The 23,120-nt window shown below is 42.1% G+C and overlaps 1 protein-coding gene across 3 annotated transcripts; it reads right to left on the bottom strand.

The window, feature by feature from the left end:
• Positions 1 to 1,133: 1,133 nt before the first annotated feature.
• RIC3 (RIC3 acetylcholine receptor chaperone) lies at positions 1,134 to 22,622 on the bottom strand. 3 transcript variants are annotated; one of them, XM_075712836.1, is made up of 7 exons: positions 22,475 to 22,622; positions 13,784 to 14,007; positions 11,663 to 11,741; positions 9,472 to 9,565; positions 9,198 to 9,257; positions 2,735 to 2,883; positions 1,134 to 1,624 (listed from the first exon to the last, which is right to left on the bottom strand). In XM_075712836.1, the coding sequence occupies exons 1-7, from the start codon at positions 22,620 to 22,622 to the stop codon at positions 1,134 to 1,136; spliced, it is 1,245 nt and encodes a 414-aa protein (XP_075568951.1). The 3 variants fall into 3 exon arrangements, with proteins under 3 accessions (XP_075568951.1, XP_075568952.1, XP_075568953.1); XM_075712837.1 differs by lacking the exon at positions 9,198 to 9,257; XM_075712838.1 differs by lacking the exon at positions 9,198 to 9,257 and having other exon boundaries at positions 2,735 to 2,880.
• Positions 22,623 to 23,120: the final 498 nt, after the last annotated feature.

The raw sequence follows: 23,120 nt of genomic DNA, 5'->3' as shown, positions 1-23,120 counted from the left end.
GTCGCAGCCGGCCTGGGCAAGGTCTCCCGGCACTCCATAAAAGAATTGCTGATTGCCAAGTGTTGCGTGGGCCCTTTTTCCCCGTCCCCTGGCCCTGCCCCTGGCGCGTGGGGAGGTGCCATCTCCTCTGCACAGACTCTGGAGGGAGAGGGGAGGAGAGGGCCTGGTGTCCTTTGGGACACTGTGCTGGCACGACACGAGGAGTCTGTCAGAGGCCACTGAGGGAGGTCCTTGGGGCCTGGAGGTGCTGGGGTTCCTTTTCAGTGTGATGTTCACCCTCGCTCTCTTCTGTACTTTTAAGGACAAACTTTCTCACTGCTTTTCTTTTTTAATCCCCGGGGATATTTTTAGTATTCTTCTCTAACACAAAGTATGGCCGAATTCCTGCACTCATCTGGGAGCTTCACCAAGATGTTTCACCACAGCAAAGACAAAGAACAACTCATAACGCTTCAGTCTTGCTCACACTCTTCCTCGAACACAGAATTAGGCTACTGGTCCTTCAGCATGGAATAAGCTGGGAAATGGGCTGTGGGTTGGGGTAGCATACAAATTTTGTGGACTGTAGTGACAACAGTTTCTCAGGCATATAGCAGCAATGACACAGTTGAGAAAGCGTCACGTCTGTGACTATGGTCTGTTCTGCTGATCAGTTAGCATTCAGGTAAGAGAAAGAAGGGATACCTTCTCCTCCAGCTTCCTGGTAATCTCATAAATACATGTGGATTTGATTAATTTTCGTAACTGGTAGCACACAGATGTTTTTGAGAAAGTCAGAAGAGATATTTCATTAACTCTGGGATGACAAAAGGCAAAACCAAGGACTGTTTCTTCAGAATCACAAAGGAAAAAATCACAAATATCTGAACCAAATAATCTGCTCCAAGATACCAGTCTCCAAAAAGCAAGGACAAAGCGCTGTTGGCAACGTCATGGTAAGCCATGACAAGACTGCACAAAAGAGGGTATTGGCTTCCAGTTCAGGTAGATGATGTGACTGTTACCACAGGAATGAAATTGGTACAAGGAGACAAACACAGAGAAGTCTTCACTGGGAAAAAAAAAACCCACACAAATGACAGTTTATGACCTCTACCTTCACCATCTAGGTAACATCCACCAAATTGTCCCTATTACTCAAGTCCTTTTGTGTTGCGCTTTCTCAGTGTGCCTGTTTCATCTGAATCACTGGCTTTTTGCTTTTTCAGTGCTGCATTTTCATTTTCTGACTCCACAGACAGGTCCTCTTGGGTTGACTCTTCTGCTTCACTGCAGCTCTCAGAGTGGAATCCAGCGTTCTCTGCTATGACAGCAGGATCGTCATCCTCGTAACAACAGCAGCACCCCTCAGTGCTTCGGCTGTGATGAAGAACCCTCTCCTCTTCACTGATGCCAGTTACCTCGTCCTTTTTCTGCATTAAGTCATGACCGCCCCTTCCCATGGTGAGATCAGATAGCAGGGTTTCATTGCACAGATGCTCCTCATCTTCCATGCCCTCCATTCTTTCTGCCAGCTCTTCTGCAGAGGGCTGGCTCAGGTCAGGGTAATCTACAAGGATTGTGTCCTGTTTGCGCTTGAAGCAATCGGAGTTATCGTAGACAGGATAGGTCTCTTCTGGATAACCTTAGGAATAAAGTGATATGCAGCTTGAGGTGTTACCAGCATTTAAAAGTAGTACTGACTTCAGTGATCGATGCACAAGTTTGTTAGAACAGTTGTTTTGAGCACTGCCAGTACAAGTCATCTCTTTAATGCCATGTATACGTCACAGCATTAAATCCACAGCAAGAATGTGCAAAATATGACTTCTTGGGAGATGATGATAAAACCACTTATTTTTAGGGAGCCAGGATATCAACCGTGACTTTCAGGAGTAAATATCTGAGCTTTGCTGAAAGCTATGAGAGCTAACAGGTGAAAACTGCGTGTCTTAGACCTTTAAATAGATCTTTTTTTTTTTGTTTATTTCTGTCTACAGATTGACTGATTCATGTTTTGAAGACTTTTGCTACAAACAGCATTATTTATAAAGTTGAAAAACCAGATACGTCAATGACTTTGTGCATTTCATTTTAGAAAATGCATCATGAACTTGACTTAAGAAAACAGAGCTTGAGGCCACTGTTTATGCTTCATGTTTTGGATCATTTTTGAAAGCTTCTTAAAGAGCAAGGAATTAAGTCCGCATTTGAAATTATGACAGTGAGCAGCTCAGCTAGGATATCTTGAAAACACATTAATGTAACAAGAAAACACTGAGGAATGGAAAGGACATTAAAATAAAGAATTTTTAAAAGACAGAATTCCTGGAGTTGACTTTTACAACATTGGAGCAAACAAAGAATGACTAATCAAAAGTAAAAACTGTAAGTTACCCAAAATATATTGATTCTGATTTCCAAGGGTTTTATGATTTTGCATGAAATCTAGCCCAAGGGAAAGACATAAACCTATAGCAGCCAAGACCCATCAACAGATGGAGCATATGTGAATATTCATATGCCACTTTTGGCAGCAGATAGTGTAGTGTTTACACTAAAGGAAATTCTGGATGCCTCAAAACCTATTTTATTTCTATTATGGTTGGGAAAACAAACCACTTCTTGCAAAGTTTTGAACACTGACTTCTGAAAAGAAAGGATAAAGTTAAAAAATTTTGAAAGGATCGAGACTACAAGTAATCCTTACTCAATTTTTCTTGTCAGAGTAATGGTAAGAAAGGCTCTTGCTTACCTTCCCAGTCCTCCATGTAAGGAGCTTCTTCAGCTTCCTTCTCAGGAGAGATGCCATCTATGAATTTTCCTTCCTTCATAACTCTAGTAATTTCTCGGAGTTGCTGAAGTAACCTTTTTTCCTGGTCTGTTGTAACATTTTGAGTCCTGCTAGAAAATATTAGACACCAGAATTCAATCCACTATTATTACAAATGAATAACATAGTTTGAACCCAGCTGTTTGGTCTGTCCCAGCAGCACAGTCTGAAGAAACCTGGCTGCAGTACGATCACTATTCCACATCTGCATGTGGTGCGCACTTCAGCTCAGTATAAAGGTTCATCCATTTATCCAGAAAGCCTGCAAACTTAAACAAACTTAAAGGAAGGCAGGTACAGCCAATGTGAGAGCAAGATGAAAGTGACACACAAGCAAAAGTTATGGTACAAAAGACACTACAGAAATTTCTGGCCTTTAAAAGAGTGTTAGGTGAGAATTAGAGTGCCATACTGTCGTGGTTTAGCCCCAGCCAGGAACTAAGCACCATGCAGCCGCTCGCTCACTCCCCCTGCCCCTGTGGGATGGGGGAGAGAACTGGAGGAGTAAGAGTGAGAAACACTCCTGGGTTGAGATAAGAACAGTTTAATAATTGAAATAAAGTAAAATAGTAATTATAACAATATAATGATGACAATGATGATGATGATGATGATGATGATAATAATAATAATAATAATAATAATATACAAAGCAAGTGATGCACAATGCAATTGCTCACCACCCACTGACCGATACCCAGACAGTTCCCGAGCAGCAATCGCTGCTCCCCAGCCAACCCCCCCCAGTTTATATACTGAGCATGACGTCATATGGTATGGAATAGCCCTTTGGTCAGTTTGGATCAACTCTTCTGGCTGTGCCCCCTCCCAGCTTCTTGTGCACCTGGCAGAGCACGGGAAGCTGAAAAGTCCTTGACTAGCATAAGCAGTACTTAGCAACAACTAAAAACATCAGCGTGTTATCAACATTATTCTCATACTAAATCCAAAACACAGCACTATGCCTGCTACTAGGAAGACAATTAACTCTATCCCAACTGAAACCAGGACATATAGCTTTATAAGAAAATGTAATTGAGCCCCTATGCTACATTTAAAACAACTTGTGGGCCTGATCAAAATGTCTCACACAGACATTAGTCTCAAGAGTCTAATGATCCCTAATTATAACCATTAATGGTATTAAATTTGCAAGGCCTCATTAAGAAATGTCAGTTGGACAGATCATCATGTTATTATACAGAGTCAATGCCTGCTGAAGAGGTGGGGGGAGAAGCAGGAAGGAAGATTTAAAAATGAAAAGAAGGTGTTACATTTAACTTTAACTTGCTCTTTAGAATCAGAGGGAGAGTGGGAGGCAACCGAGATTTTTATCAGATTAAAAGCAAACTATAATTTTGACTGGTTCTACACTGCTGATTCTAGTAATTACTACTGCTCAGGTAATACAATTACTTACTGTTATAACAAAAATGCTTCCAACAGATAAGATCATATAGTCATTACATGTTATTTTCTCTGAAAAAAACCCCAGTCTCCTAAAAATCTTACGGACAAAAAAGAAGTATTTGGAGGGTGGTGATCTGAGTTCTACTCACTAACTCAGCTGGTCAGAATAAGACATACACTTGCTGTACTTAGGGGTGAAAATGGTTCTGACTATTGTGTTCATTTCATCTTGAGTCTCAAGTTGCTCTTGAGCAGGTGTTTGATCTGTGTAAGTGCCAGTTTGAGCCTCTCAGGGGACTGAGGCACTCCTCTGGTGCTCTTTTGAATCTCGCTGTGTTTTAGGCAGGATCTATTGCCCCTAGGTACTCAGAGCGGGCGGCCCTTGGCATGCGCAGAATGCTGAACTGTGGGTGGTACATGAGGTCGGACAGATGATCTCTGGTGACCTCCAGACTATCAGATAGGCAGATAATCTCCAAGATTAGACAGCTGCTCGGTGAATCTTAGGGGTGAGATGGGAAGGGAGGAGCTGGAAACAGAGTAATGATTTTGGATTTAGGTGATTAGTATCTACCTAAAATTTGTTTCAGGTACCTGAATCATCATAAACTTAAAAACTTGCAGCATCCATCTTCAGTTTTCCCTCTTACTAACTGTCATGACTAGAGCAGCACTTTAATAGGTACTTTGTGCTACTCTACATATATGGGAATGATGGTGACACAATAGTTACTCCACTAAAGGCAGCAGAGTCATACTGGTTTAAAGCCAAAGAGATTAGCATCATACTGCTGGTTTGTGCGACGGTCATCAAAGTGCTGACCCTGGGCTAGATTTTGTGCACAGTTGCACACACAATTGTCTGTAACTGAACTCAGCGCAGGAGCAGGCCCACTGGTTGCATTAGCAGCTACCCAGATTAAACTGTTTGGCTGAGATCACAAGGCTAAACATCACTTCTCTGCACTTTGCCCCACAGTTTGAAAAGCTGATACAGATGCTATATGGAGGTTGCACTGTGTCCCCTCAAGTTGCAGGAGCAGTTTGTTCTGCAGAACAAGCAAAGGTGTGAGACAGCATCTTCTCAAAAGCCTTATGCAGATGTAGAATTTGACATGTGAATTAAGAGGCACACAAAAAGAAATGGTTTCATCAGCTAGCTGCCTTTGACAAAAGCTGTAATAGAACTGCCAAACTAATCCTCCTTTTATAGACAAAAGTCTATGTAATTTGAATATATATCACCTGGAAAAAGACAGAGAGCCCTGCCTGTTTAGCACAGTGGGGAGATATGTTAGCTCAGATAATAGGATCAATCAATGCAGCTGCATCACTGTGGCATTTCATACAGAGAAATTCCTAATATGCTGGATACTCATTAGAAAGCACTAGTGTCTTATTACAACACAAAGTCTCTGTATTGCGGAGTGTTCCTCCTCCAGATACCTTGTTTAAAAGACAGATTTCCCTGTAGAGAGGGAGAAACCAAAGCCCATGCACTATTTCTACTTCATTTAAGGCCTCTAGGAAGACTTAATGTAGGATGCTGGCAATGTATGACATCTGGCTGCCTGTGTACGGGAGATTTACCAGGGTACAATGCACTTACTTACAAATACTAAGAGGACAACAGATGCGAAAGGTTTACAGTGTAAGAAAAAGGTCATTATTTTTGCTCTGTGTGTTTGTAGCTCCAACACAGCTATTACTTTTCATAGTGGCAATGCTTACGTTTTGGGACTCTTCCCAAAGTGCTCACTGACAGGTAAAGTAAAGGTTTCTTACTCTTACACAGAGATCAGAACATTTCTTAAAGAGCTATCATGAGTGCAGTGAAAATCCATAATCTAACATGGTATCTCAGACATGTCAACCTGTATTTTTTTGCTTCATGATCTTAAAATAATCATTATTATAATGCAGCTATAGCCCAAAAATGGCACCCCACAGAGTACAGCCTCTCTCTCTCTCTCTCTTCCATATCACATTTGCTTAGTTTATAGTAAAAAGGCAAGTTTTTCCAATGGACAGCCTGGTAAACAGGGCTTTAAAAACAGGTAATTGAGCTGCATTATTTCTACCTCTTACCTAATTACCACAGATTGAGATTTTTGTTTTACAAGAGAGTATTGTACAATACTCCCATTGAGAAAAATATTTACACGTATTCTTCAATTTAAAGTGGCTTCAAAATACCAAATTTCACAGACAGTGGTGAAAAGAATATGGGTAAGACATCTGTGAGAATGGGTAGGGAAATCTTTTGTTCCCATTATATCACTGTCCCAACATTGGAAAAAATTGCTAAAAGCCTGGAGAAAAGCAGTATGCATGCTTTTAATGCAGAGCGCCCTATATAACCATCAATCAAGTCTTTATTTCTGAATCATCAAACTCCTAGAAAGGCTCCTCATCTCTGCTGAGAGATACTGGACTGTAAAGGTCTACATTTAGAAACTGGAGATACTGAGGTCCCCTTAGTGATAGGATGTGATGATAAATTACAAAACTGTATAATTTAAATTTATAACCTGTTAAAAAAAGAGCTGGGAAGAGTGCTAGGTTTTCTCAGAGCCGTGAATCATTATATCCTTAGGTACTAAGTACTACCCATTACAGCACGTGCATTAGGTAACAATTATCTTTGTCTGTCTCTCAGTTTAGGTTCGGTTATGTTGCTGAGGACCTGACAAGGTAGTTCTGTCTTCCTCTTGCTTTCTTTACCTTGCTTCTAGTCCTTGCTGATACATGCTAGGCCTTATTAAAAGTATCTGTACTTGTACTTTTTGAAAGTTTTGCATTTCTGCAAGGGGGTTTCTGTACTTAAGGCTGTAGCAATTCCAACTGGAGGAATTCCTCCAACTGGAGGCGTCCGTGGTTGGTTTGGAGGTTTGTCTTCAAGCCTCATTTAAAAGAAAAGCGAATCCAAGTCTCTGCCTGCCTACTTTCTTCAACACAGGGCTGGCTAATACTAGCTATCCCATCTGAGAAAATGGGCTAAGTATTGAGAGGTCTTCCAGCCTCACTTCACTCAAATGCTTTTGAAAGAAAAAGAAATAAGCAGGACAAGCCACAGCAAGAAAACAATATCTATGCTTGCTACATAAGAAAGCAGCATAAAATCACACAGTACAGTATATATTATTCCTTTGAAATGGGATTTCTTTCTATGGTACAGCATTATCTGAGAATAAACTGTGCTTCCAAACTCATCTGGATTTCAAAAGCAATGTTTTGTTGAAGAAAATATACAAAATCAGAATGTCTTTGGACTCCTTCACCAGAAGGAGAAAGCCAGGATGAATCCTGGAGCAGTTCAGCTGGGAGGAGAACGCTCCTGAAGTATAGTGAGAGGACACTGAGGCAGGAGCTCAGACCTCGACACTACTACAAACACTGTGTGTTGTTGTGATACATCGGGTTTTGTGACAATGCAAAATACGTCCTCTGGTTTGGTTACTAATACTTCACTTGGCAGGCTGGGAGTCGCTTTGCCATATGTAGTATAATGGGCCATGGTCTCACCTGGGGTCTTTCAGCATTAGTTTAAAACTGATACCAGTTATTTCTTTCTCTGACTCTTCTGTTGTAAGGAATTCTGTTTAACTGCATATTAATAAATAGAGCTCAAATAATTTTTGCTCTCTTCCTCTTTCCTTTTAATTTAAATCTATCATCATCCAGAATGAATAAGCCTAGCACTGTACTCTGTGGTCTAATTACACTTTCTAACCATACATTTTATTTTAAGACATTCATCTGGTATTACTGAACTTAATGAGTTTCAGTGTAGATTAAGAAAGCTTCAAAGTCTGGGTGTATTTGAAAAACAGCTATTTGCTCCATCTAGAGGTGCTTTCCCCCTTCTCTTTAAAGAGGCTTCATACAAAATTCTTTATTAGATTCAGATTCTGATTTCCCCTGAGGCTTTTAGATCCATCTATATAAATAGTTTGGTTGAACAAAGCAGGGAAGTTCTACTAAATAAAGGCTCTGAGCCAGTAACACAGAGTGGAACAAATACTGGATCAGACCCTAAACCCATTTTCTCAGTAAAAAATATCCTATCCTGAGAGCCAGCACCATATCTGGGCAGCTCATAAGCCTATTTCTGGCAGCTTAAAGGTACACGTAGAGCATTGCATTAGGTCTCCAAAACAGAGAAGAGTAATATTCAAAATAGTATCCTTCTGTTTCACTAACAAAACCAGGGCTGCTTAGGGGTTGTCTCGCTGAAACCTGGCCTGACACAGGCAAGTTTGGCACCTCGTCTTGCTGAGACGAGTGCAGCCGCAATACAGAGCATGGTGCAAAGTGGGCAAAACTACCTGCTCAAAGAGAATGCGGTTTGAAGCAGGAATGAAGAACATAAACGTGCAAATTCAGCACAGAATTGTTCCTACAGAATGGGTTAAAACAGGCATTGACTGATCCAAAGTTAACATGCGTTACAGCCTGAACAGCTATCTTTTTTGCTTGCAAACATCATCTTAATATTCATGGTATTTAAATTTTTAAACACTGCAGTTATGCATTGTCCTATTGATGTATTGTTACACTCCTTATGAAAAACATAGACTTGTTTCCAGTGTTTCTTTATAATGTAGAATAGTGATCTCAGATTTATAGCAAACATTGATGAACATAATAAATTTTTAAATCCTGATTTTACAACTCTTTTTTTCTTTTATATTTAGCAGCAAATGCATGGATTTACTGGCTACAGGGTGGAACTAAGTTATGGAATCAGATTATTATACAAGTCTGCCCTTAAAGATATATTTTATTGATATTCTAACAGGCATTTACATAGATTATAATAGCATTTCTATTTAGAAAAATGATCCCTAGAACTGGAAAATAACATAAAACAAATGGGTCTCTTAGGAATCATTCAGAATATTACTTTGGTCACATAAGACAGGTTGTTTTATATACTTTAAATGTAGACACTTTATTTTCTGTTTACACATACCTGTCATTATCTTCCAAATAACACACTGTACAAAGGGGAAGGGTAGGGATAGTTGTTTTTCTGTTTAAGGAAAATGAATTTGGAAAAAATTATTTATTTGAAGTACAGACGCTGAAAAGAGAAAAACTGCAGAACAAAAAGTGTGATGTGTAAAATCAAATTTCTACAATTTGAAGTAGTAATAAAAATGCTATTTTAATATAGCCAGTATAAGAAAGTTTAATTTCTCATCAGAGCAGAATCTCTCCTTGAACTGCTGTAATTTGAAACATACCTGTCATAGTTAGGTCCTACTCTGTTCATTAATTTTTCCATAGCTTCTTCTGTCTCTCTCAGTTTTTCCTGGAGTTGAGTGAGCTCATAGTCAGCTGTAAAACAAACAAGATCACAAGATCTGTCAGTAGGAGCTTTGAAAATGTATCCCTGTCCCATTATCACAGGTAGCATATGCTGTACCAAACCAAACTGTTTGTGAGGAAAGTAAAACATGCAGCTTAAAGAGTTCTATCTAATTTTCCTGATATAAGAAGGTGGAGACTATTGTCAATGGTAATAAGACACAGAGAAAGCACCAGAATTCTTTCAAAGGCTCCTGAGCAACCTCCCAATAAGCAGAGTGAGTGGGTCACTGTAAGTGCCCTCGAGATTAAAGTTAGGGAAAAGAAAATACTTCCCCCCCCAAGGAAACCATAGTCTTTTACTGTCTACTGCCGAATTAATAGTTCTCATGGAATTTCCCTGTTAAGACCTTGGGAACAGAGACAAAAGGTCACTTAGGCATTTTCTAATGAGTCTATGGTTTGAGAAACCACATCTTTGTTGAACAGAATAAAGTTCATGGGCTTGATGGCATCCAACCCTGCACAGGCGTGCCAGGGTAGGCAGTGAGTGCTAATGGTCTGCCAGGCTTACCGGGATGAACAACAGCTAGCCACATGGTGTCTGTCTGGGGAGCAAAGCACAGTATGTCCACAGTTGCACTTTTTTCAAAAAAATGTGTCCATAATACTATAGTAGACACATACGTATGCATGCAGGAACACCCATACTGGCTCTAAGTTAGCCAAAAGCGTTAACAATAAAGATGCAACAGCATGGACATCAACAAAAATGCTAGAGCTCCTTGTTTGGCTTTTGTAGCTCATGCTCAAAATCTTGTAGCTGAGACTTCATTGTTCCCAACTGCAGAACAAAATGAAACCAGCCTGGGTTAGTTAAATATTCAGCTGCTACAGGCACACCCATTTAAGCAGCACAAAGGCACAATGGAACTCTGACATCGTAGGAATCGAGAAAGCCATCCACAAACATCCTTCTTTGGCAAAGACCTCTATTCTGCAGAGAATGTAATTATTTGTCTGAGACTTTAAAAATAGGGGAAGGGAAACTGGCAAAGAGAAAGGAAGTTACTCCCTCCAAGTCACTACGTAAGTGGTTCCTAGTCCAGTGACTTGTCCCCTGCTCTGCTACAGCTTGCAATGAATGCTTTAGGAATACAAATAAAGAGCTCTAGAAAAAGGCAGAATAATTTTCATCACTAGTTCTTTGGGTTATAATGACAGTAAATATTAACTTACTGAAAAGTTAGTTTCTCTTACCAAGCATTAGAGAAAAAAATACAATTACCGTTGCTAATAAATTGCACAAAATTGCCAGGCACAATGCAGTACAAGTGCACTGAAAATACAGTCTATAGTACTGAGTACATTAGGTATTCCTAATATACGCATTAATGTCAAGATAATTACAGCTATGTTAAGAGAATTACCTTACTGCTAGCACCTTCTATAAAGCCCTAAGTACTTTTCTTTCCTATTACAATTTAGCCAGCTAAACATGACACATTTAAAGACTGTTATGGTAACTACTCATCCAATCTTTAACAGTAAGCATATTAATTTATCTAATAAATGTCTACAAATAGTTGAATCTATCCCACCGATATTTAGGTAAAATCACAGTAACATTTCAGAATACTGTTTGCTTTCTCATCAAAATTGTAAAAAGGGAAGGGAAAAAGTAGGGAAATGCCTGGTGATGGCTTAGGATTCGCAAATTCAAAAAAATGAAGGCAGCTTTTAATAATATCTTTATATACAATTACTAGAATATTATGGATTATAGAATAATTACAGATGGACATCCTATTATCCATTTTTAATCATTAGCTCCATAGCTTTTCAGCAAATCCGTACAGTTAATTCAGTGAACCTCAGGAAAAGCCATTGCTTCCAGGCGAGCATGGGATCAGGCTACTATTGCAGTCTCATTAGCTGAATAAGATTAGAAAGTGATGGTGCAGTAATTCACTTTAACTCTTGCTTATTCCAACACAGAAGCTTCTGGCTTGCTCTTTACGGGGGTGAACAGCAGCTTTACAGTGTGCCCAGAACTTGAAGAACTCAGTTGGACCATGCCTCACAGAGTCAAGAGCTACACAGATACAACTCAGAAGTCGTACTCACTGATTTTCCTCTTCATGTTTCCAGATGCAGCAGTAGCACATTTCCGCTCTCCAGCAACAGTTTTTCCCTTGGAAGCCAGCTGATGAGTGAAAAAAAGACAACCCTTCTATGAGTTACAGCAACAGTAATATATAAGCCCCAAAGGCTACAGAAAAAAGGATGGAAAACTAAAATATGCCAGAAAGTAACTACGGAAAAGCATGCTCAGCAGCAAAAACAGGCAACCATGAAAGATGCTTGGGAGATCTTGCCAGCTGAAAACTCCCAAAAGACACTTGGAACAAATGATATTTCTAAGCATAGTGAAACTATAACTCATCAAAAATAACTTTTTCATTTTAGAATATTTATCTGTTGCAGCCTGATCCTGTAATTCTTCTGCGTATAGGAGGGGAAAAAAAGTGCGTTGGGCAATTATTGTGAAATACAGGACAAGTTCTGAAGGAATTATATGTGAACCCATGTGAGAGACTGAAAGAGTTAATGTCTCAAATGTCATGGTGGGACAAGTTAAGGTCTGCATAGCGATAAATTAGGGTCTGCATAGCACTACTGAGCCACAGGTGAGAAGCCGAACCGAACACATGGAGCTGGGAGGTGTGTCGGAGGATGCACAGTTCTGCCTTCTGATGGCTGAAGGTCATGTGGCGTTCATTTGAAGAAGGGGCTCACAACCACCCAAAAGACCCCTCGCAACCACACCCCGTCCCCCCCAGTGGCGCCTGCACAGAAGGTGAAGAACATTCTGGAACAAGCCTCAAGGAGAGTGAGACTAGATGCGGGGACTGGCCTATAAAGGACACAACTTTGAGGAGCCACGTGTGCACCCCCACCACCGGAGGACTCCACGCTGCTGCTGCTCCGGACCGGCCTCCCTCACCCAGTGCTGGCGCAGCTGGAGGCCCTGAGCTCCAAGAGCAGCGTGCCCACCGCCAGCGGATTGCCACGGTTACCATCGACATTGCGGGATCCAAGGGTGGTGATCTCTTTCTCTCCCTCCCCCCACCCTTTCTTCCTTTTCCTTTCCTCTGACACGTATTTGAATTAGAACCCACATTGCCTATTGTTGCATTTTCCTCGTTCAGGTTGCCTACTGTTATGCTTTCCAAGTTCAGGTTGGTGTTTACCATCAATGTAAGTGTTTAAGCGATCATTTGGTGTCATTTCACCTTAATTTAGCCCAAGGGAATCACAGAACCACCATGATCCTCTCTGGGCAGCCCAGTTTGGGTCATGACACCGCACTTGTCCCTCTTGCAACGTTTTCTGCCATTATTCCTTACCAACTTTGTACCTGCAGCAAAGATACTGGCTGGCTCAATACAGAAGCTGCAGGCAATCTATTTCTTTTGTCTTCGTGTTTGATCAGCTCACCCAATTCACCTCGTTCTTGCCTCTTGTCTGTCGACAGCAAGCTGCTCAGTTTGTATTTAGCCCCCACTCAAAGTAAAAAACATTTCCACAAGTCCACTTCTCCCTCCTGCCCCACAGCTGACTCTTGTCACCTACATGCAAGTCACGTCTGCATAACAAAAAGCCATGAGAAGTTCAAACTATGTGTGAAACACTTGAGGGGAAATTTTGGCTGTGCTTTTGTAAACTATCTTTCAAGCAGTTCCTCAGCTGTGGTAGTTCCAGTGTGGTCAATATAACCTTACAAACTCCCGTTCTCCAACAGTGTGGTGCTTTTGTTCCAGAAGGTATGCAATAATTGTACTGCCTCTCTCCTACTTTAAATGCATAACACAATACATGACATATACAGTGTATATATAATATGTAGTCACACCTAATAGAATACTATATGTATATTCAAGATTAATCTAACACTGTTCTAGACATACACATTTTTCAGGGGGAAAAAAAATCCTTAAAAAAATTGTAAGAAGCCAGAGGCCAATACAGGATTTCAGCAACCCATCCCTCCATTCTTAGCTACAGTCTTTGCAATAGCAAAACCCACAGGATACACCAATCTTTCAACCACCAGTCAAAGGTCTAGCATAAGGGGTTTTTTTTGAGCAAGGCTGAAATGGAACCAGGTACAGAAGCCGGACTATCATTTCTGTTTTGAGGGTTTTTTAGTTATTTCTCTGGCTTTTCAAATTATGTTGGTCTTACCTTAAATAAAATGTACAGGATATATAAGAAGATGCCAAATCCATATATAGGGATAATCTGCCCCACAAGACCTCTCCCAGTTCCACCAGTGCTTCCACCACCACCTCCACCTGCCTTGGCTTTGGCAACGGCTTCAGCAAGGTGAGACCTTGGAAAATGAGGGGCAGCTCGGCTGTCAGGAATGGCCTGGTAATGCATCCCTGGTGGAAAGCGACCAAGCTTCCCTGCAAAAAAACACACAATGATTATTTTTCTTCTATCACTTTTCACCCTTCTACATGCAGCCTAAAACTGCAGCAGGTGCAGCTGACCTCTTTTCTCTACTTTTAAATGCACCACCACTGATGAATAAAGTAACTTGTTGTACCCTAAGCAGTAAGTCTGTAAACTTAATCCTCAGTCACTTACTATATGCAGTGCTGGGAGTTAGGTATGCACAATTACTCTCTTGATTTTAAGAAGAGAAAAAGCTGGCAGGACAATTAACAAAACATGGAGTTTAACAGCTATATACTTGTCCAAAGACCCTATGAATCAGTATCCCTAACAGGATGAAAACCTGAACTCTTACTTCTGGATCTTTGCCCCAAAAAGCCCCAACAACATAAGAGTTTTCTGCTGTGCGCCTGATATTTCAGTATTATGCAAAGGCATGTTAATGTATAAACCACTACCCATCTAGCATCCTGGTACAGGACTGCAGTGTTTGCCCAGTATAGATTTTTGGCTATTGCCGTAAGAAGTAGTATTTTACCTGATTTTACCAAATGATTAATGAAAGATAAAGAAAAGTGATGGCACCTCAAACTGTTCTCCTTAAAAAGGTGCTGGGTAAAGCAATGTAAGAGAGGAGACTGAATATAGCTTGGGACATACAGTCTTCAGCATTTTAGAGAGGAAAAAATGGTTTCTCGCCTTGAGAGAGGCAGAGAGAATTTAAAACAAGAAAGGGGAGTGAGCATAAATGGATGCATGGATGCTAGAGTAAGACTGCAGAGAGCCTGAAATGGTGCTGTGGATGATTTCATTCAATGGAAAGGCACTAGAATCTCAATAAATCTAAGCTCATGCATTATTCTATTATCTTGCTGCCATCAATTCAACAATTTTGAGTTCACTATTTTACTCCTCCGTGTACTTGACATCCTGCTTTCTATCTCCATACCCAGCCAGGACTTGCCCCTGCACTCCCTTCCGCCGTTTGGAACTGAACTGAATTACTCAGATACTCCACCACCGAGTCTGGTGGCGGGAGGCATTGGATAGAAGCACCAGAGATGGGGACTGCCAGGCTGGGCTGCAGCTCACCCCCTGATGCCAGCTGCAAAATTCCCCCTCCTGGCACATGCAGCAGGAAAGCCAGGCAGCCTGGACACTGATCACTGGTGCTGGGACAGGCTGCACGCACTTGCATAAAGAAAATGAAAACCAGGTTTGAAACAGTACCGAAAATAACTAACTTTACTTTTGTAAGTACCCAGCTGCAAATATTTTTAAGAGAAGCAAGACAAGAGAAAATTAGATTTAATTAACATTTGCTCTTGCTAGGAAACACTGTCATAGGCAGCTAAACTCCTGAGCACAGAAAATTACAGTAAATACATATTAGGAAGTGATATCAATAATTCGTGAAGTTCTACTATTAAAACCACTTTTTTCTTTTAGGTGATGTGTGCTATAGGCTTTAGTGAAACTGCCCAGGTATACCACCACTGACCAAAACCTCTCTCAGGTTAGCTCAGGCTTGACTTTGAGGAAGCTGTTATCATGCACTTGAATTTTAGTGAATTATTCAAAGTGTGTGATGGAAAGCATAGCATCTCATTTACAAGAAAGTCCCATTGCTCCAGCAGGAATGCCTTGTAGCAGTAGGTCACTGGGGAAACAAGTGTGATGTCGTGTAGAGAGCAGCATCACTGAGGCGGGGATGAAATAGCAGTGTAGATAAACCTTTGCAAAACATCTTATACTCATGCAAATATTCTTTATTAAAAAAAGATATAAAGAAAGCAGAAAATAATTGACAAAGGTGAAACTGTATTTAAAGGGAATAGTTTTCTAAATTATCCACAAGGCCTTGTTTCTGCTTTAAAAGATTCAATTCAATTAAAGATAATCAGGCCAAAGGGATACACGCTAGTCATTTCATTACCAAAATAATTTTAAAGGGGAATTTCATGGCACCTAGTTCTAAATCTTCCCTGTTGATTTTTAAACTTTTATAATGATTTCTTGATTTTAAAAAAGTATACTGTTTTCCATAGCTTTTTATTGTGAAGAACCCATGCAAATTATAGAGGAAATTGACAGCACAGGCAACTTAGAAGCACCATATGCAAAAAGCTGTCAAATACACAGTACATAAATGGAAATGCTGAGTGAGTACTTCAACAGGGCATTTTCAATGCTGTGGGAAGAGCACTAACCTCCATTTAGATTTGAATGGTGCCACAGTGCTGCTCTCCTTTTGAAACGTTTCTCAACTCCCCTGCAGCAGCCTGAGGACTGCCTTCACACAGACCTGATTGCTGCATGTGGTAACTCCACCAAATACAGCCTACCTGGCTTTGCAATCTTTTTACCTAAGGTTTATCCAACACATTTAATAATTTGTCAGTTCAGTGCTTCAAATCAACTTTGCAAAACAGCTACAGGGCAAGCAGAGCATGTTTTGTCTAACCCCGTCCCTTCAATAGCTTTAAGTCCAGAAATGAAATTATGCCCCAGCTAACGTTTATGTTGTTTAAGAGACTAGGTTTCTGAATGTAGATGAAGTCCTTAATAGCAGTATCACAATTAGAATTATTGTGGGTTTTTTTAATCTTTTAACAATATTAACACTCAACTGGAAAAAGCAAATCTTAAAGAAGTATGTTTATAGCACACCTAATACAACAGCCAGCTAGCTGAGAATATTCAGACCATCGAAGTGTCTTTTTTCCAAGAAAGCTGTTATGTGCTCTACCTAGAGGGGTTCAGGAATTGCTACTGAGCCCAACTTGACTATTTATGAAGTTATTTAGACTTAAGTTATTGTACGATTCAGCAACTCTTAGTGTAGATAATATGTCTTTCTGCGACATCTGACCAGCTGTAAAATGCGGGGATACATACATACACATATAATAAAAAAATAAAGTTTGACATACAGGAAGTACATATGGGCTGTTGCTATGTTAAGCTCGCACTCCATTCATCAGGGTTACGGTACATGACTTCCTTTATAAAATGTGCATGTTCTTCAGACCCCAGGAAGTGAAGGAGGAGGGTTAGAGATGGGAAATGGCAGTCTGAGAAGCGTGTGACACCTGTCCAAGATGACAGCAAAGCAAAGGATGCTGTTCTCATCGCTCCTCAAATCTCAACCAAGCTGCTCCTCAGGAGGACAGCACCCACCGTTCTGTTCATGCTCTGCAGCAGGCACTTTGCCTTTTTTCTTTGTTTCTATCCCAAAACCATGGTTACCCTTTGGTTTAGAAATGCTAAGATTGTGTTTTTTCCAGAAGTAAGGCATTCACTATCCCTTCCTGTGCATGCAAAACCATCCAAACAAAAAAATACAGCCCAAGAACAAACCAGCTAGATGTTTTGTAAAAGCTTTAACTGAAAAAAACATGACAGTGTGATACAGGACTATCCTCTGGCCTCAGCAATGCAAAATCCAGCCCTCAAAGCTATCTTCAAACTGTACACTGACTCCCACGTTTAGGAATGCCTAGGTGCCATTTACATTTTCCTGGTAAAATGTTCATCATAGTGAGTGAAAAAGAAAGCCACCACTTTTTCAGACAGTCACAGGGATCGGAAATGAAATACGCTCTGTGAGAACCAGAACTCAGAGTTTTGTACATTTTTTTCCCCTGCGCTTTTGGACTTGATATTTAAAGAAGATGTGTGCTCTAAGCAAAGCTTTTGCTAAGTAGGATATGGAAGACCTCCTTCTCTGCTAGATGCCCATAAAGAGGCATTCATACTGAAGCCTTCTTCTCAGGGCACTTGATTAGCCCCTCTCAGCAGCGTGTTTTCACAAAACATTTATTTTCTCTCTGTGTCCAATGAGATGAATTGGCCAAAGTGTTCTAAAGCTGCAAGTGGGAACACACAGAAAGACGCATGGACTCCATGATCACAGAATCATAGAATCAAAGAATCGTTTAGGTTGGAAAAGACCTTTAAGATCATCCAGTCCAACCATTAACCTAACATTACCAAGTCCACCACTAAACCAAGTAAGGGTAGAGTAGCAATTTCATGTTTCCTGTCTTGGTGGCTGGATTATTTATAATGAAAGTTAAAAACTAGGAATCATTAAGGTTGGAAAGGACCTCTAAGATCATCAGTCCAATCATCCACCCAACACCACCATGCCCACTAAACCATGTGCCAAAGTGCTACATCTACCCGTTTTTTTAACATCTCCAGGGATGGAGACTCTCTGGGCAGCCTGTTCCAATGCTTGACCACTCTTTCCGTGAAGAAATTTTTCTTAATATCCAATCTAAATCTCCCCTGGCGCAGCTCGAGCCCATTTCCTCTTGTCCTATCGCTAGCTACTTGGGAGAAGAGACCAACACCCACCTCACTACAACCTCCTTTCAGGTAGTTGTAGAGAGCGATAAGGTCTCCCCTCAGCCTCCTCGTCTCCAGGCTAAACAGTCCCAGTTCCCTCAGCCACTCCTCATAAGACTTGTGCTCCAGACCCTTCACCAGCTTTGTTGCCCTTCTCTGGACACGCTCCAGCACCTCAATGTCTTTCTTGTATTGAGGGGCCCAAAACTGGACACAGTATTCCAGGTGCGGCCTCACCAGTGCCAAGTACAGGGGGACAATCACCTCCCTGCTCCTGCTGGCCACACTATTCCTGATACAGGCCAGGATGCTGTTGGCCTTCTTGGCCACCTGGGCACACTGCTGGCTCATGTTCAGCCAGCTGTCAACCAACACCCCCGGGTCCTTTTCGGCCAGGCAGCTTTCCAGCCACTCTTCCCCAGGCCTGTAGCGTTGCATGGGGTTGCTGTGACCCAAGTGCAGGACCCGGCACTTGGCGTTGTTGAACCTCATACAGCTGGCCTTGGCCCATCGATCCAGCCTGTCCAGGTCCCTCCTGCAGGGCCACCTCCAGACGGAAAGTGTCCTCCTAGGTTTTCTTGCATAGCCTCCATGTTTAGTATAACAGCTTAGAATAATCTATAAAGAATATTTTCTTGACATTTAATCTAAATTCTCTTTCAAGCCACTATATCATTTCTGCTGCTGTTCTTTAACACCCTCTAATTTCCCCAACACCTCTGTCCACAGAAAGGCAAGGAATTAATCCTTTTTATAACACTATAAGTTCACGTTCAGTTCATTGTTGAGGCCACTCTCTATTTCAATATTATACACTATCACAAGACCCATGTTTTAGATTTTTTACATGTGCCGTCATTTATATTCTTCTCTTCTAAATCTTTTTATAAATACTTCTGATTCTGGCAGACAGTGTAACATCAAGATGAACTGGACAAACAGTATGCGTTAATTTAGTTCTTGCTCTTTTGCTGACATTTACAAAATAGCTCTAGCTGTGTTCCCAACAACACAACTTTAGAAACCTACCCAAAAAAGGTTAGAAGGAATGACAGTTTTGAAATCCTTAATTTAAATCACTGCGCTGGTGTTTTTAATGGATACAGTCAAATGCCTGAACATTTTTTATTAAATATGGCAGGCGGAGGTTAAAAAGGAAAACACAAAAACCACCACAAATGGAAACATCTTGATTTTCTTACGTAAGGACACCTGCAGGCAACCGATGTGCGCATTGCACAAATCCAAGTTGGGCAGAGGTGTTACCTGATGCCCCTTTATTGTTCATAAGAATGCAGACTATACACCGATTGCCACGGAGCTGTAAGGTTTTTCTTAAACTACCAACTACCAAGAGTAGTTTTACAAAATGCACTGCATATGAACACTAGACTTTATTTATGTACACTAGACTTAAAAGCACTTTTTAAACTGGTAGTAGCTTTTTTCCCCTCTTTTCCAAAAGATTTAAAAAAAAAATAGCTAACACCTGTCCATGAAGTAAACTAGCAATGTGATACATTCACAGTAAGTTCTTTAAATAAGTTCTTTCATATACATGAAACTATTACTGTGAAAAAGAACAACCTTCCTGTCTGAAAGATAAAATTAACTTCTATAGTACAATGCTCACCATTTTCCTAAAAGAGACCTCTGAAAATGGCTTTATTAGAGAAAGCGCCATTCCCATGCTTAAAGCCCATTTCGATAAAAAGTCTTCTGGTAACATTGAGTTCTAACAAATGGTAGTGAACTTTAAGAATGTTTTATTCAGAGGCATTTTGCCCCTAAGACTACAATAAGCACTTCATCAACTTCAAGAATGACATGATTACTTCAAGTCCCTGAAACTTTCATCAGGTAACTGCAGTTATCAGTTCACTGAAGAGGACAACTAATGACAGAGATATGAATTGAACTGTTCAATCAAGATTTATTCTTCCAATAAAAAAATAAATTCAGGTGAAATAAAGTTTGGTCTACAGAGCAGGTGTAATGAAATTCTTGCTATCAAATTGAAAATATGGACTATAAATTGTCATCTGAAACGGATCAGCTGAGGTAAGGTATTACATCCTCAGCCAAAGACAAGTGCTGGGGTGCAACAGAGGAGCATGCTGAGCGCTCGCTCTGCATCAGGCACACAGTAACTCGTGCTGTACTGTGATCTCCTGCAGGATGATGGAGAGAGTATTTATGCTACCTATTGATGATGGAAAGAGTATTTATGTTACCTATTTTAAGCATTTAACTGTGGCTGTGATTAGTCAGCTTATGACAGCGCTGCTTAAAGCAGGCTGTGCTAGAACAGGTATGAACATCATTCATGAGACAGATGTCACTGAAAGTAATTTGGGGGCAAGTTTTTTGTTGGTTTTTTTTTAAAAGCTAATTTTTCTGTCAGATCAACTCAATCCAGTCCATCCTGCAGCCAAAGAAAGAAGCACCAGAACATGAACTGACAACTGCCCAAGACCCACACTGCTCTGGGAAAACGGTTTGTCAAACTCTGTCATCTGCTATCAGCATGGGATCAGTTAGGAGCTGCACGTGGGCTGAAGTTAATGGAGAAACAGGTACCACCTGCCAGAGCATCTGCTCCCATCTCTGCTTCAGGCAGGTGACTCCGCAGTCCTCACCGAGCCCCTATGCTGCCTGCTGGGCCTCTGCCGGGGCCCAGCATTGTGCCCTCACAGTACTGCTCTTGATGTGCTCAAAAAAAATCAGCTACCATTCAGGTTTCAGTGTTAGAGATTACGGAATGAAACTATAAACCTGACTTAAAATGCAGGAATATAGGTTCATCAGACTTAACAGTGCTGATGAACCTATATTCATGTTCTTAAAGACCAAGAATACACACAGCAACCATGGAAGGGTAGCCATAATATGGAAGTCATGCATTTTGGTTCACCATTAACATTGTTTCAGCAGTAACTTCAGCCTACATGCCCTTAAAAAACCCTGGTCAAATGAAATCAGTGTCACTGAAGTACATGGTCACATAAGAACCAGGCTGTTGGAAGGACGCAGAAGATAAAGTCACTGAATGCGAGTCCCTGTGGGCCAGCATCCAGCACAACCCAGAAGTTCTCTGTACTTCCATCAGCCTCCCCACTTGCTTGCGGGCAGCCCTGGGCAAAACTCTTTCTCTGCCAAAGTCCTGGGGCTATAATACTAGCTACTTTTGTGAAGTGCCTTGGGGAGAAAAACCTACAGTAAAAGGCAAGGGGCATAAAGGGAATGGGAAGATGCTTGTATGAACGCATTCCTCTAGAACTTGAGGGGACATGCAGAGTGGGAGGGCAGGCAATGAGGACATAGCTCGAGGGATTGCAAGGACAAGGACCTGAGTCTAAATGTGTCATCATACGGCACATTTGTTATGAGAATACGGTGCATGAAAGCCAAGTTTAAAATACTGGAGTAGTAAACTAAACAATGAAGATGATTCAAATGAACTTTTTATTTCATACGCAACAACAAAAGCATTCCATACAGAAAATAACAAAATAATGAAGGTTTCAAATGAAAAATGATGTATCACAACGAAAAAAAAAAATGTGGTATGAGTATGTCTCTTTTCAGCAGCTTTGGTACCCCACTCACATAAAACAAATAAGGTGAAATGTGGAAGATTTTAAACTATCTTTTTTGAGGGTAAAATAGATAAATTACAGCAAGGATGAGAATAATAAATTCAGTCTTTGACACTCCACACGTCCTTAAGGAGAGAGCATGACCGAGTAACACGATTAACACTTATGGGAAGGATTAACTACGCTACGTTTTCATACCAGGCTGCAGAGCACCTTCCAGACGTGCCGTGCAACCAAGGACCGCTCACACACAGCCCGCCCGGCGGCAGCAGCAGCCCGGGGGGCGGAGAGCCCACGGCCGGGCCCAGCGCGGCCCACCGCCGAGCGCCTGGCGAGCCGGCGGCGACAGCCCGCCCCGCCCGGGGCTCGCCGCTCAGCCACCCACCGCATTTTACGCTCGGCGCCCGAGCAGCAGCCGAAACACGGACCTCGGTGTACCGGGGCGGGGGGGACTGGCGGCGAGGAGCGACCCGCCCTCGCCTCAGCGGAGCCGCCACCGGCGCGGCCCGCAGCGGCCTCTTACCCTCGGGCGGCGCGGGTGCTGCGAGCGGCGCAGCCCCGGGCTCCTGCCTCCCGCCGCCCCGAGACAAGAAGGTCCGCGGCAGGAGGAGGGAGACGCAGAGCACCAGGCAGGAGACCATGGCCACCCTGCAGCACGTCGAGTACGCCATGGCGGCCCGCGCGCCGCGGCCGTTGCGGAGCCGTTACCCGACCGTTACCGCTCCCTTAGTTTCTGCGCAAGCGCGGGCAGCGGGCGCGTGCGCCGTGCGCCGGCGCGGCCGGGCGGGAGCCTGAGGGAGGCGCGGGGCGGCCCCGGCGCCTGAGGGAGGGCTCGCCGGTGGCCGCTGGGCCTGTCTGCGGGAGGGTGTTGGGAAGCGGGGTGTGGGAACTGGTCCTGGTCTGGGTTGGGTCCTTACGGAAACGGCCCTGAACCTCAGAAACGCAGGGCAGGGCAGGAGGGGGCATTTGGATCCTCTCTTCCAGACTCCGTGGCCTCCCTTGACTGTAGCGCTACAGACTTAACGGGGGGGGGGGGGGGGGGGGGGGCGGGAAGCCTATCTACATTGCGCCTTTTTTTCCCTCCCGTGAAGGCTTTCAGTGGTGTCACAACTGGTCTCCGCTGGTGGCAGTGGGGCAGGATGGAGCAGGCAGGCGCTGGATGCTGAAAG

The sequence above is a fragment of the Pelecanus crispus genome, chromosome 6 (assembly GCF_030463565.1).
Source record: "Pelecanus crispus isolate bPelCri1 chromosome 6, bPelCri1.pri, whole genome shotgun sequence".
NCBI classification, from domain to species: Eukaryota; Metazoa; Chordata; class Aves; order Pelecaniformes; family Pelecanidae; genus Pelecanus; species Pelecanus crispus.
The sequence above is the reverse complement of the archived record's forward strand: the minus strand, read 5'-3'. Positions and strand labels throughout refer to the sequence as shown.

Coding starts and splice junctions, on each gene's coding strand:
- RIC3 (XM_075712836.1), bottom strand. CDS start 22,622: ATGGCGTACTCGACGTGCTGCAGGGTGGCCATGGTCTCCTGCCTGGTG. Junction 9,566..11,662: donor AAACATGAAGAGGAAAATCA/GTGAGTACGACT, acceptor TTTGTTTTACAG/CTGACTATGAGCTCACTCAA. Junction 1,625..2,734: donor TTACATGGAGGACTGGGAAG/GTAAGCAAGAGC, acceptor TTTATTCCTAAG/GTTATCCAGAAGAGACCTAT.